General features: G+C 44.7%; 1 protein-coding gene across 4 annotated transcripts in view; it reads right to left on the bottom strand.

Annotated features, from left to right (window-relative positions):
* The window catches only part of sphkap (SPHK1 interactor, AKAP domain containing), a 67,193-nt gene that overhangs the window by 43,150 nt on the left and 10,257 nt on the right, over positions 1 to 13,786 (bottom strand). For 3 of the 4 annotated variants that reach the window (XM_053623370.1, XM_053623372.1, XM_053623371.1), the window contains exon 3: positions 8,772 to 8,876. In XM_053623370.1, coding sequence (XP_053479345.1) covers positions 8,772 to 8,876 — 105 coding nt within the window. Of the gene's footprint in view, positions 1 to 8,771; positions 8,877 to 9,006; positions 9,209 to 13,786 lie in introns of all 4 variants that reach the window. The other variant, XM_053623373.1, reaches the window with a different exon arrangement.

Here is a 13,786-nt window from a genome sequence, read left to right as displayed (position 1 = left end):
AATTGTAAACCCTAATTGTAGAAGGAGCCAACCCTGCTGAGAAACATTCCTGTAAGAACTCCAGGACTATAGCTATTACACAGTTTACTGGGTCTAACTGACGTTTCTCAAACCATGATACAAAACTTTGCCACTTGAAGGCATACAATTTTCTCGTGGATGGTGCTATAGCATTTAACATGGTCTCTATATATATATATATACAGTATCTTACAAAAGTGAGTACACCCCTCACATTTTTGTAAATATTTGATTTTAACTTTTCATGTGACAGCACAGAAGAAATGACACTTTGCTATAATGTAAAGTAGTGAGTGTCCAGCTTGTGTAACAGTGTAAATTTGCTGACCCCTCAAAATAACTCAACACACAGCCATTAATGTCTAAATGGCTCCGGGTACTCCGGTTTCCTCCCAGTTCAAAGACATGCATGGTACACTGACTGGCATGTCAAAGTGTCCGTAGTGTATGAATGGGTGTGTGAATGTGTATGTGATTGTGCCCTGCGATGGATTGGCACCCTGTCTAGGGTGTACCCCGCCTTGTGCCCGATGCTCCCTGGGATAGGCTCCAGGTTCCCCATGACCCTGAAGAAAAGGATAAGCGGTATAGAAGATCGATGGATAGAGATATGTATATATATACATATATATATATGTATGTGTGTGTGTGTGTGTGTGTGTATATATATATATATGAGAGAGAGAGGAAATTGAAGAGTTTGTTCACACAGACAACAGACATGCAGCTTTGCTGAAGACAAAGAAGCTGCTGACGTGGTTTACAGGTGGCATTTATTGTCACTCGACATGCGGAATGCCATGTCACCTGATCACAGCAAGCCTATAAAGTGCCGTGATTTTACACAGACTTCAGATATCGGTCGTGCGTGAAGGCTCTCCCTCAGCGTGAAGCTCACACAACGTTCAGTTCCCTTTGAAAGGGAACTAAATTCACTATAATTATCCACTCAGATTTCTTAACTGCCTGGGGCATATAAACTCTCCCCCTGGCACACTGGTTCAGGAAAAAACAAACAAAAAATTGAGCAAGAAAGACCACAGAAAGGAAGAGGAAGATGAAGAGGATGGGACAGACAAAGAAATATTTCCAGTGTCACTCAAACAATTCGGGTTGATAGTATTATCAATCATGGAATGAGCATGAGGGAAGCTGGGCAGTGAGTACAAACGCATTTGTGTTGTCACACTACCCACAGACCACCTATGTTGTTATAAGGGACAATGTCAGTTTCCACCGTGCACATGGCATACAAAAAAGGTTCACCACACATCCAGTTGATATTCCTTCCACCATATTCCCCCTTCCTCAACCCAAATGAGGAATTTTTTCAGTGTGGCGGTGGAAGGTATATGAACTGAACCCATATCAACAAGTGAGTTTTCTCGAGGCAATGCATGGAGCCATGGAGCGGTATCACTGCAGAGTCATTTCAAGGGTGGAGCCGTCACTCTAAGACAGGGGTGTCCAATCCTATACGGAAAGGGCCGGTGTGGGTGCAGATTTTCATTCCAACTAAGCAGAAGCCACACCTGAGTCTGTTGAAAGCCAAGCTCAACTGATTAAACAGGTGGAATTAGGTGTGGCTCCTGCTTGATTGGAATAAAAAACCTGCACCCACACCGGCCCTTTGCGGATAAGATCAGACACCCCTGCTCTAGGCTCTTCTTCCCCTGCTGTTTGGCCAGGCAGAACATTAGTTGTGATGTAGATGAGGTTTTGTGGCCAAAATTTCTTTCTTTCTTTTTTTTAATCATTTTTGTTTTTCTGTATGTAAACTTTACACAGTACCAATACAACATTGTAGCTGTGTGTAAATTTACACATGAGAACAAAGTATTTTAAACAATGAGTTAGTCAAATTTGGACAGATTACTGCACTTTTATATATGGATTATGCTGCCACGTTTAAAATGTTTACTTTTATTACATTTACAGCATTTACCAGATGCCCTAATATGAAGCAACGTATACTGAAGAATTGCTTCATAGTCTCTATCGAATAACACATCCTCATGCTAATTCACAAATAAGATTACCATCAATAAAATCTTGTAAAAATTAATTAAAGAATATGAAAAAAATGCTCCAACACAAACCCATAAACTAAGACAAATTAAACTATTAATTTAATTAGAATAAAAGAAATGCCTCCATATAAACAGAGGATGGGTGGGTCTGTCTGCACACAGCTAACAAATGCCACAACTGATGGACCATTTAGTGCACGTCAGGATAAAAGCTGGCTAAGATCCTGGTTCTGTTTGCCAAGCCATCTTATATGCATTATCGCTGGGCATCACTTCCAGCATGTTGGCCAAGACACTTAAAACAATTTTAAAATAGCAGTTTCCCTCTGTGACATGCCTGTGTGACATGTGCATGATCACCTGTAAAAACATCTTTTCAGGTGCTGTTACACTGCTAAAGTAGATTTTTTTTCTGTCATAGAAGTGAGTCAAAATAACTTCTGCCTTTTTGCGTTTTATTCACCACAATAGTCATTTCATCTTTCCAGTCCTCTGTGCACTTTAATGAAGTATTGTGGGTGTCCTTAAATGCCATTCACCTGTCGGGAATGCGCTTTTCACTGACCAACATACAAGTGCAAGCACGAAGGAAAACGTCGGGGTTACGCATGTAACCCTGTTCCCTGAGAAGGGAACGAAACGTTGCATTTAGCATAACAGTATGGAAACGCCTTGCGCACGTGACCAGTATCTGAAGCTTGTGTAAAATCATGCCTCTACTTATAGGCCTGCCATGATCAGGTGGCGTGGCAATTAAGTGCGCCGCATGATATATATATATATGGCACCTGTGAACCACGCCGCCAGCCTCTATTATCTGAAGCGAAGACGTAATTCACAGGCCTGCCCTGGTATGACAGTGCTATGCAATGTCTTGTTCCCTTCTCAGGGAACAGGGTTACATGCGTAACCATGACGTTCCCTTTCAAAGGGAACTTCGACGTTGCATTTAGCATAAGAGTATGGGAACGGGAATACCCACTCCGTCATACCGAGGGTACGGCCTGTTCAAAAATACCCAAGCCCGAGGGTCACTGCAAGACACTCGAGCCCGGGGTGGAATGAATATCCAGGCTGTAATAACGAATGAATGTCTGTGGCGTAGACCACCCTGCAGCAGCACACACATCCTGCAAGGATACCCCTTTGGACAAAGCCTTCGAGGAGGCGACCGCCCTAGTGGAATGAGCTCTTATGCCCAGAGGTGCGGCGAGACCGCACACCTCGTAAGCCATAGAGATCGCTTCCACTATCCAATTCGAGATGCGCTGCTTTGACACAGCATCACCTTTATTGTTGCTGCCAAAGCAGACCAGCAGCTGCTCCGACTTACGCCACTGGCCGGAGCAGTGGACGTAAGTACAGAGAGCCCTTACTGGACACAGCAGGTGCATCCTCTCTTGTTCCGGTGTGAGGAATGGAGGAGGGCAGAAAGCCTGCAACACCACAGGGTGGGCAGCCGATGTAGGCACTTTAGGAATATAATCCGGCCTAGTATACAGGAAGGCCTTGGCTAATCCAGGGGCAAAGTCAAGAAACGAAGGGGCAACAGAGAGAGCTTGTAGATCTCCCACTCGATTGAGAGATGTCAGGGCCAGCAGAAGAGCTACCTTTAGAGTCAGAAGCTTCTCAAAGGCTGACTCTAAGGGCTCAAATGGGGCCCCTGACAGACCTTCCAAGACCACAGAAAGGTCCCAGGAAGGTATGCACCGCCTGCAGATGGGCCTCAGCCATCTGACACCACGCATGAACCTTGAAGTTAGAGGATGTTGCCCCACAGAGGCTCCATCAACAGGGGCATGGCTGGCCGAAATGGCGGCCACGTAAACCCTGTTTGTAGAAGGAGCCCACCCCGTTGAGAAACGTTCTTGTAAGAACTCCAGGACTGTAGCTACAGTAGCCCGGTTAACTACTGTAGCTATACTGTAGCTAACCGGGGACACTCAAATTCTCAGAGCACGTAGGCATCGCCATGTGACACTGATTATTCTCAGAGGTTCCCCCAACTTCTTAGCCACCACTGAACGGTCTCCTGTGCAATAGGCCCATAAACGCCAATAGTCTCCCAAGATCCAGCTTTATCTTGCTCAGTGTTGATAGGATTGACCCTACGCATGTTGGGGATAGACACGCCCTCATCGTAGTAGAATCCTTATAACCCCTAGAAAAGTTGTCCACTGCACTGGGGAAAGCATACTTTTCTGAGATTCAACCTGAGCCCCAAGCTCTTCATGTGGGTGAGAACAACATCTCGATGTTGAACCGCCAGTTCCCTGGATCATGCTAGAATTAACCAGTCGTCCAGGTAGTTTGGTACACAGATGCCCTAGAGTCACAATGGAGCCAGAGTGACATCCATGCACTTTGTGAAGGTGCAAGGGGATAAAGCTAGCGATATTTCTATGTGGAAATATGCACCTTTTAGATCTATAGCCACAAACCAGTTCTCAAACTTAATCTGTGGCACGATAAGTTTGAGCGTCAGCATCTTGAACCTGTATGTCCGAAGAGTACGGTTCAGATGACGTAGATTTAAAATTGGCCGCATACTCCCATCCTTTTTGTGGACCAGGAAATAATGGTTGTAAAAACCTCCCACCCTCCCACCAACGGGGTACATGTTCTATGGCCCCATTGTCCAAAAGGGAACTTACTTCCTGCGCTAACGTCGGGCTCTGGTCTGTGCTGACTACTGTGGTGAGCACACCTCTGAACCGGGGGGGGATCTAGCTATAAACTGGCCCAGTAACCCTTTTCTACGGTAGACAGATCCCATGGAGACACATTTGGCAGTAGTTTCCACGCTGCCTGATGGTCTTTCAGTGACGTTAACTATTCCACATTCCATTGGAGGGAAAGCATCAGATTTTCGTTGCCCTGTGACAGCTTGCTGACCAGAGAACACTGAAAACTTGGGGACCGCCTTGGCTAGGGGAGGACCTACAGAAGCACTGGGGGCTACCTGCCCTAACAACTTCATGTCCCCTGATACGTCTCTCCACGGCCCCTCAGGACCGCTCTTCTTTGCCTGCTTGGCCTTTATGACCATTCTCAGATCAGGCCTGGTAGCAGACCGCGACTGTGGCCGCCCGGTTCCCCTGGCTATCTGCGGGGGTTGGCGGGCTGCCATACTCACCTTCTGGGTCTCCCTTGCACTAGTGCTGGCCCGGGCTCCACTCGTGGCTGGCCAGGTGAGCTCAAGACAACAGGGAGGGAACTTGCTTTTTTGAATGCCGCGATATGTCGAGCTCACTCAGCAGGTCTGCTTGGTAGGCCTGCAACATTGTCTGCAGTGGCCCACAAACAAGACTACTACTGCATATTCTTGCCCACCCATGCCTCGGCGGCCTTATATGGTGGTCTGCGATGCAAAGCCGGCCCCCCTAATTACCTGCCATCGAGGGAGAGAGGTAGCTTGCAAGCGCCTCCTCCACCTTCAGCATAGCTAAATAGCCATGCCGTTCATTCCCCACAATGGCTGAATAATCGAACATCATGAAGTTATAAATATGGCTTATGCATGGTTTTCCCCCAGAAGCCTGATATTTTGTCATGCACTTTTGGAAGAAAGGGGAGTTTCTGAGGTGTGAGGGATTTACTTTCACTGGGGAGAAAAAGGCTCAACCAGCCTTAGTAATCACTTCAAGCAGCTCTTTATATGCTGCTCTCAGTTTTTAGCACATCCTTCTGGCTCCTCGGAATCAGAGAGGAATTATTACTATTACTTTTGTGTGTGTGTTTTTTTCCACTTTTTTTCCCCCCTCTTTTTGGCTTTCCACAGCGGAAGAAGGAGTCGCGACGTGAGCTCCAAAATCCAGCGGAGAGCCGAACCCGGAAGACAGAGCAAGAGATGGAGCAGTGCTCGTCTCCGGCTCCTCTTCCGGATCCATAAGAGATCCCCCGAACCTAAGACGGCTAGCTGCCGGCCCAGATCCGCGAGGCTCTGAAACCCAACTCACTTCGGCTTCACGAGCCGAGCTGCTTAACATAGGCATTACCATGCGCAGCCTCTCGAGGCTGACATCACATGCTACACTCCTAAACACTTCACCCAGAAAGTGTGCACTATTCCCGTGATGAAACGGGAGCAAGCCGTAACACACTTCCTGAATTCTTTCTCACTCATTACTTCCCTCTCTTTTCTTTTCTTTTCCTCTAAAAAAAGGGATAGAAAAGTTTAGAGATTTTGAGAAAATATAGAGTAGAAATGAAGCGTTTTTGTCACACAAACAACAGACATGCAGTCTCGCTGAAGATAATAAGGCTGGCAGCGTGGTTCACAGGTGCCATATATATCATGCGACGCGCTTAATTGCCATGTCACCTGATCATGGCAGGCCTATAAGTAGAGGCATGATTTTACACAAGCTTCAGATACCGGACACGCACGCAAGGCATTCCCATACTGTTATGCTAAATGCAACGTCGAAGTTCCCTTTGAAAGGGAACAGCGTTTCCGAAACTCCTGTAAATCTGGTGGAAAATTTTATTTGGCTTGGCTGACGTATACAGTGCCCTCCACTAATATTGGCACCCTTGGTAAATATGAGCAAAGAAGGCTGTGAAAAATTGTCTTTATTATTTAACCTTTTGATCTTTTGTAAAAACAATTCACAAAAATACTCTGCTCTCATGGATATCAAACAATTCCAAACACAACACAAAAAATATATATCTTTCTTAAATATAGGTGTGCAACAATTATTGGCACCCTTTTAGTCAATACTTTGTGCTACGTCCCTTTGCCAAGATAACAGCTGAGTCTTCTCCTGTAATGCCTGATGAGGTTGGAGAATATATGGCAAGGGATTTGAGACCATTCCTCCATACAGAATCTCGCCAGATCCTTCAAATTTTGAGGTCCATGCTGCTGGACTCTCCTCTTCAGTACAACCTACAAGTTTTCTATGGGTTTCAAGTCAGGGGACTGGGGTGGCCATGACAGGACCGTGATTTTGTGGTCAGTAAACCATTTTTGTATTGATTTTGTTGTATGTTTTGGATCATCCAACCATGGCCCATTTTAAGCTTTCTTAAGCAGCAATCAGGTTTTCATTTAATATCTGTTGATAATTGATAAGAGTCCATGATGCCATGTATCCTAACAAAATCTCCAGGTCCTCTGGCAGAAAAACAGCCCCAAAACATTAAAGAGCCACCACCATATTTCACCGTGGGCATGAGGTACTTTTCCATTTGGCTACCTCTCTGTGTGCGCCAAAACCTCCTCTGGGGTTTATTGCCAAAAAACTCTATTTTGGTTTCATCTGAGCATAGAACCCAATCCCATTTGAAGCTCCAGTAGTGTCTGGCAAACTGAAGATGCTTGAGTTTGTTTTTGGATGAGAGTAGAGGCTTTTTTCTTGAAACCTTTCCAAACAACTTGTAGTGAAGTAGGTGACTATTTTTTGGCCACTCGAACAATCCTGTTCACAGTGCGTTGAGACAATATAGACACACTTCCAATTCCAGGTTGATTCATAACATTTCCAGATGACTGGAACTTATTATTTCCCTGATGGGCATTTTCAGTGCTTTTGCTGTTTTCTTATAGCCGCTTCCCATTTTGTGAAGCTCAACAACCTTTTGCCGCACATCACAGCTATATTCCTTGGTGTTACCCATTGTTATGAATGACAAAGGCTGTGTCCAAAATTGCGTACTGTGACAGTACGTACTGCATTCGATGCAGTACCTACTGCACCGCTGTTGAAACAGTACGTACTAATCAGTATGTGTGTAGGATGACTACAATCCCAGACATTCTACATTCGCCATGTTGGCACTGTTATGTGACCTTCGATGTCATCATAAACACAAATCATAAAGGGACCACCAGATTAAAGGAGCCGCAATAATGGCAAAAACGCACATAAGGAAAGTGAACTGAATTAGTATTTTAATGTGGGTAGTGTTAACAGGCTGAGGTAAATTCATTGCCCGGCTAAGCATGGTAGAGATCACAAAGGTTTCAAATGCTGTGACAACTGTTTTCTTGTTTAAACCTTCAGAAAGTTAACAATTTATTCGGGTATTGTTAAACAAATCCTGTTTAACAAGGTTTAATCCTTAAAAAAAGCCTTCCATGTCTTCCATGATTTTTTTTTCTTCTGAGCTTGTCTGCACCAGTCCCGTTGCATAATGGGATTTTTGATTCACGTAGTGTCCATCAATTGTATATTGCAAAATCTTGTCGGAAGCAGTACGCCATCTGGGCATCTCGGACATACTACCCCTCTGGCGTAATGCTTTTCACCTACTACTGTGTAGTAGGTAGTACGCGATTTCTAACACAGCTCATTGGAATTTGGCCTATGTTTTATCTCAAATTTATACCCCTGTGAAACAGGAAGTCATGGTTGAACGATTTCCTGTTCCTATTCACCCAGGTGTGCTAAAAAAATTTGAATATCAATGGGAATATACTTCAAATATATTTTTCTCATAGGAATTCATGGGGGTGCCAGTAATTGTGGCACACCTATATTTAACAAAGATATAAATTTTCTTCATAAACCTGTGTTGTGTTTGCAATTGTTTGATATCAATGGGAGGAGAGTATTTTTGTGATTTTTTTTTTAACAAAAGAATTGTAAAAACAATTTTACACAGGCTTCTTCGCTCATATTTACCAAGGGTGCCAATATTAGTGGAGGGCACTATATATGTCGATGCATATGATATATATAGATGTGGGTGTGTGTGTGTGATGTAACTCACAGTACAGCCTCCATCATGTTGGTCCTCGAGGAAACTGACTCTGCTGAGCACCTTGTCATTCTTTAGCCAATAATCGCATGTGTCTAACACGCTGTCGCACAGAACCTGACAGACACAGAAATGACAGTTAATTTTCACCTTATAGCAAATATAATGAACATAAACTGATCAGCCATAACATTAAAACCACTGACCGGTGACGTGAATAAAACTGATTATCTTGTTACAATATTACCTGTCAAGGGGTGGGATATATTAGGCAGCAAGTGAACAGTTGGTTCTCGAAGTTGATGTGTTGGAAGCAGGAAAAATGGCATGCGTAAGGATCTGACCGACTTTGACAAGGGCCAAATTGTGATGACTAGATGACTGGGTCAGAGCATCTCCAAAACAGCAGGTCTTGAAGGGTGTTCCCGGTATGCAGTGGTTGGTAATTACTAGGGATGTCACGAGAACCGATACTTCAGTACCAAGTCGGTACCAACATTCTTAAAACGTGACGGTACTTGTTTTTCTGCAGTAGCGTACATAACATTGGTAATGAGGGTACCGGGGTTGCAATTCTTCCGGAACTGAAGGGGGCAGCAAATACACGTAAGTGTTTCAGTCAGCCCACAAGTGGAAAAGAAGAATGCCTACAAGCACACGGGAAAAACTACAGAAGATGGCGCCAAGTTTAGCTCCGCCCCGACTCATTGAGGGGAAAGGTGGTAAGAGTCAAATATGGAAATACTTTGCATTCGTGGTGAATGACAACAAATATATAATTGATGCTTTGAAGCCAGTGTGCAACCGATGCTATCGTTCATTTCAAACAAAGCAAGGAAACACCTGGAATTTGTGGAAGCACCTGACAGACGGGTCCTATATTATGTTTCTTTGAGGCAGCTGGCATTGTTGCCGTGAAACCAACTAACGTTATGCTCCATGTAATGTTTGCGATAGCCAGTTATTCGTTAATGATACTAACACATTGCAATGTTATAAACTACCTCCTAATGGGCCACCATGCATTGCCATTCAGCCTGTGTCCTGTCAGATAAATGTAGCCTAATGTCACTAATAATTATTCAAATGTTAATGGTGTTAATAAATCTTATTGGTCTATAAGGGGTGTGTGTGTGTGTGTGTGTGTGTGTGCGCGCGCACACATTTAGGAGTGCACCTTAGCGCTTGCAGCCTCCACTGTTTTATTAGTCATTGTCAGAGAGTGTTTGATAACTTAAATACCCTCCCTCCTCTCTCTCTCTCTCTCTTTTTGCCAGTATTAGCCAGAGGAGGATGTCCACCAGGAGTTTTTAATTTTATTGAAAATTATTATTATTTATTTATTTAATTTTTTTTAATCACACCATGGTATCGACTTTGGTATTGAGTATCGTGTACTTTTGGTGGTATCGGTACCGACTACTAGATTTTTGGTATCTACCAAAAGTGGTCCAAGGAAGGACAACCGGTGAACCGGTCAACTTACAGGACTTAAAGGATCTGCTGCTAATGTCTTGGGGGCAGATACTACAGCAGACCTTCAGAGGTCTTGTGGAGTCCATGCCTCGACGGGTCAGAGCTGTTTTGGTGGCACAAGGGGAACCTACACAATATTAGGCAGGTGGTTTAATGTTATGGCTGTATAATATTAATATATAGAATACCTTTCAGATACACAACATTACAAACATACATAAACAGTTGCTTTTACATACATACAAGAAGTACATCAGACACACAATCAGGCACGCACCTACACACACACGTATACATAAAACGTATTTGGAGATTAATTGCAAGAAATTAATCTCTATAAGCCATGCTCAACACATACACAAGATATCTCCTAATTATGCAAAAAAAAAAACTGTGTGTGTGTGTGTGTGCTCATGACCTTTAAAGTTGATTCATTATGCACTTTGCAAGCTTGATCTCTTGCTGTCTGCTTATTTAGGGGATAAATGCACATCCTTTAGCATTGACTCCCTGATGTGTGTGTTTGTGTGTGTGTGTGTATGTGATAAGAAAGAAAGAGAGAGACATAGAGAGGAGTGAGAGGACACAGTTGTGAAAATTGTCTGCATGATTGTATTGATTGGGGTGTGTGTGTGTGTGTGTGTGTGTGTGTGTGTGTGTGTCTTCCTCTTGCTGTGGGTACCATCTGGCCAAACTGTGTATCTTACAGTAACTGAGGTACATCTAACATACAGTTCAGGAACAGATGCATTACTGTTTAAGCAGCAGAAACATATAGAATCCAATGCAATAAAACCTTAACAGAACCCCTATAGAAAGCCAAGAACAAAACTATATACCTCAAACACAAACTACCAAGAGAACCCAATGCAACCCTACAAAACCAGTGTCATTGACACTGTTTACTTTTGACGTGTTTCTGTGTGTTTATCGGCAGACCCCTACTGAGCCTTTGATCCTTGTTCCTCGTTCCATGGTTTTGATCCTGTTTTGTCCTTGCGTTTCTCGATTCTCATCTAAGCCCTGTTAGTGCCTGTTTGCCTGAGTCCTTGCTTGTTTTTTGACTACGTTTTTGCCTTTCGATTTGGATTTGTCTGCCTGTCTCTTTAATAAAAGCTTCTGAGCTGCACTTGCATCCATTTCTATAACCATTACGTGACAGAATACTTTGCCTACCACATGGATGCAGCAGGAAAGCGGAAGAGACGTCACACCAGGGCAACAAAGGAAACCATGCCAAGATTCAGCTCAGTCAAGTTTCCTCAGTGGACTGCCATGGTTCTCCCAGATCCTTATGATGGATTTTTTGAGTACCCTGAGTACTTTCTGTTCAACTGCCATTTATATTTTTCAAGCCTGGCGAAACCCAAGCCTGCCAAGAAGTATTGGCTGGGGTTCATTCGGCTCAGTCCTGCCAGTGGGCGGAGCATCTAGTCAGTACAGAATCCAGTGGACTTAGCAATACAACTCATTTGTGGGACTATTTGTAAAGGTGTTCGGGAGTTCAGAGTACACCCCCAACCTGGAGGATCTTTTTGGGGGATACCAGCATAATGAACGATCCTGTTCTGCCATTCACCACCTATTATGAGTAGGCCGACAGGGCAGCCTCCACAGCCCATCTCCAGCCAGAGGCCTACAGGGAAGCTTCCACAACTCCAGAGCTCCAGCCAGAGACCCATGAGGCAGTCCCTCCTGCAGAGCTCCAGCTGGAGGTCAACATGGTGACCTCATCTCCAGAGCTCCAGCCTGAGGACCACGAGGTGGTCTCCCCTGCAAAGCTCCAGCCAGAGTTCAACATGGTGACCTCATCTCCAGACCTCCAGCCTGAGGCCCACGAGGTGGTCTCACCTGCAGAGCTTCAGCTGGAGGTCAACATGGCGACCTCAACCACAGAGCTCCAGCCTGAGACCTGCGAGGAGGTCTCCCCTGCAGAGCTCCAGCTGGAGGTCAACATGATGACCTCATCTCCACAGCTCCAGCCTGAGACCCACAAGTTGGTCTTCCCTGAGGAGCTCCAGCCAGAGGTCAATGTGACAACCTCATCACCAGAGCCTCAGTGTGAGACGGATGAAGTGGTCTATCCAGCCATGATCCTGATAGAGGTTAACGAGGTGACCTCCCAGGTTCAGTTCCAAGTAGAGATTGACAAGTCATGTTCACGCCCGAGGTTGACGTACGGCCTCCCAAGCCATGTTCCTTCCAGTGGTCAACGGCATGGCCTCCCATGCCATGTTCCTACCCGAGGCCCGACGACATAGCCCACCATGCTCTGTTTATGTCTGAGGCTGACGACATGGCCCATCAAGTCCTGTTCATGTCGGAGGCCAACGGGATGGCCTACCAATTCAAGCTCCTGTCTAAGGCCGGAGGCAAAGCCTCTCAAGACCAGCTCACACCTGAGGCTGACAATGTGACCTCTCAAGTCTTGTGCCCCCCTCACGACCCCGGCGAGCCCCTCCCAGCCTCATGTCTGCTCCTTGGCGCTAGCTACTTTATGGACAATGTCTGCCTCGGGACCTGGGGGTCTGTGTGGACATTTTTCCCAGAGAGCCAGGACCACCAGGGTAGGAGTGTGTTTTGGAACTTGGAGTCGGGGGGGGGGGGGGACGACACTCTGTCCTGGATTTCTTCCTTGGGCTGAGTGCCGGAGTATTCACTGCACATGAACTGCCTGAAGCGCAACTGCACATGCTTCCGTCTTGTCATTGGCACTGTTTACTTTTGACGTGTGTTTCTGTGTATTTATCGCCAGACCCTTACCTAGCATTTTGATCCTCGTTCCTCATTCCATGGTTCATCCTGTTTTGTCCTCAAATTTCTCGATTCTCATCTAAGCCCTGTTTATGTCCATTTGCTGATCGCCTGACTCCTCGCTTGCTTTTTGACTACGTTTTTGCCTTTTGATTTGGAATTGTCTGCCTGTCTCTTTAATAACAGCTTAAACTGCACTTGCATCATTACTTGATAGTAAGGAGTGACCCTGATCATATAACACCAGATCAGCTATAGATACTTCAAATTAAATCATTGTGCTATAATGTATTTACACAGGGCTCTACAATAATGTGGAGATGCTCACAAAGTTAACATAATTTAATTCAGCACAAATCAATCAGACAAAGGCACTGACTGTGAATGGAGCAAAAAAGTGGTAAACGAGTGCAGAGAGACTGAGCTAAATCGAATCATTTCAATCAATATTTTTAAAAAGGCATATTTTTTTCATCAGGTCTTGTTCTGTTGAATATTCTTTAGAGGACGAGAGTAATATAACGTAGAATTAAACAGAAATACAACAGCTGTTCATTTTACAAACAAGATGCACAAGAACATGGCAAGCCATGTGTATATGTGCTTTAATTCTGGATATAAATATGTAACAAAATGGGTCCACGACATATTTATTTGCAATGGTTGTGTGTGTGTGTGTGTGTGTGTGTGTGTGTGTGTGTTTAAGTCTGTCAAAAAAAAAATAAAACCCACCAGCGCAGGCCATCGTTCTGCACTAGAAATTTTCAGCTAGCCATTAAGCTGCATCTGTTAGTGAG

The sequence above is a fragment of the Ictalurus furcatus genome, chromosome 4 (assembly GCF_023375685.1).
Source record: "Ictalurus furcatus strain D&B chromosome 4, Billie_1.0, whole genome shotgun sequence".
NCBI classification, from domain to species: Eukaryota; Metazoa; Chordata; class Actinopteri; order Siluriformes; family Ictaluridae; genus Ictalurus; species Ictalurus furcatus.
The sequence above is the reverse complement of the archived record's forward strand: the minus strand, read 5'-3'. Positions and strand labels throughout refer to the sequence as shown.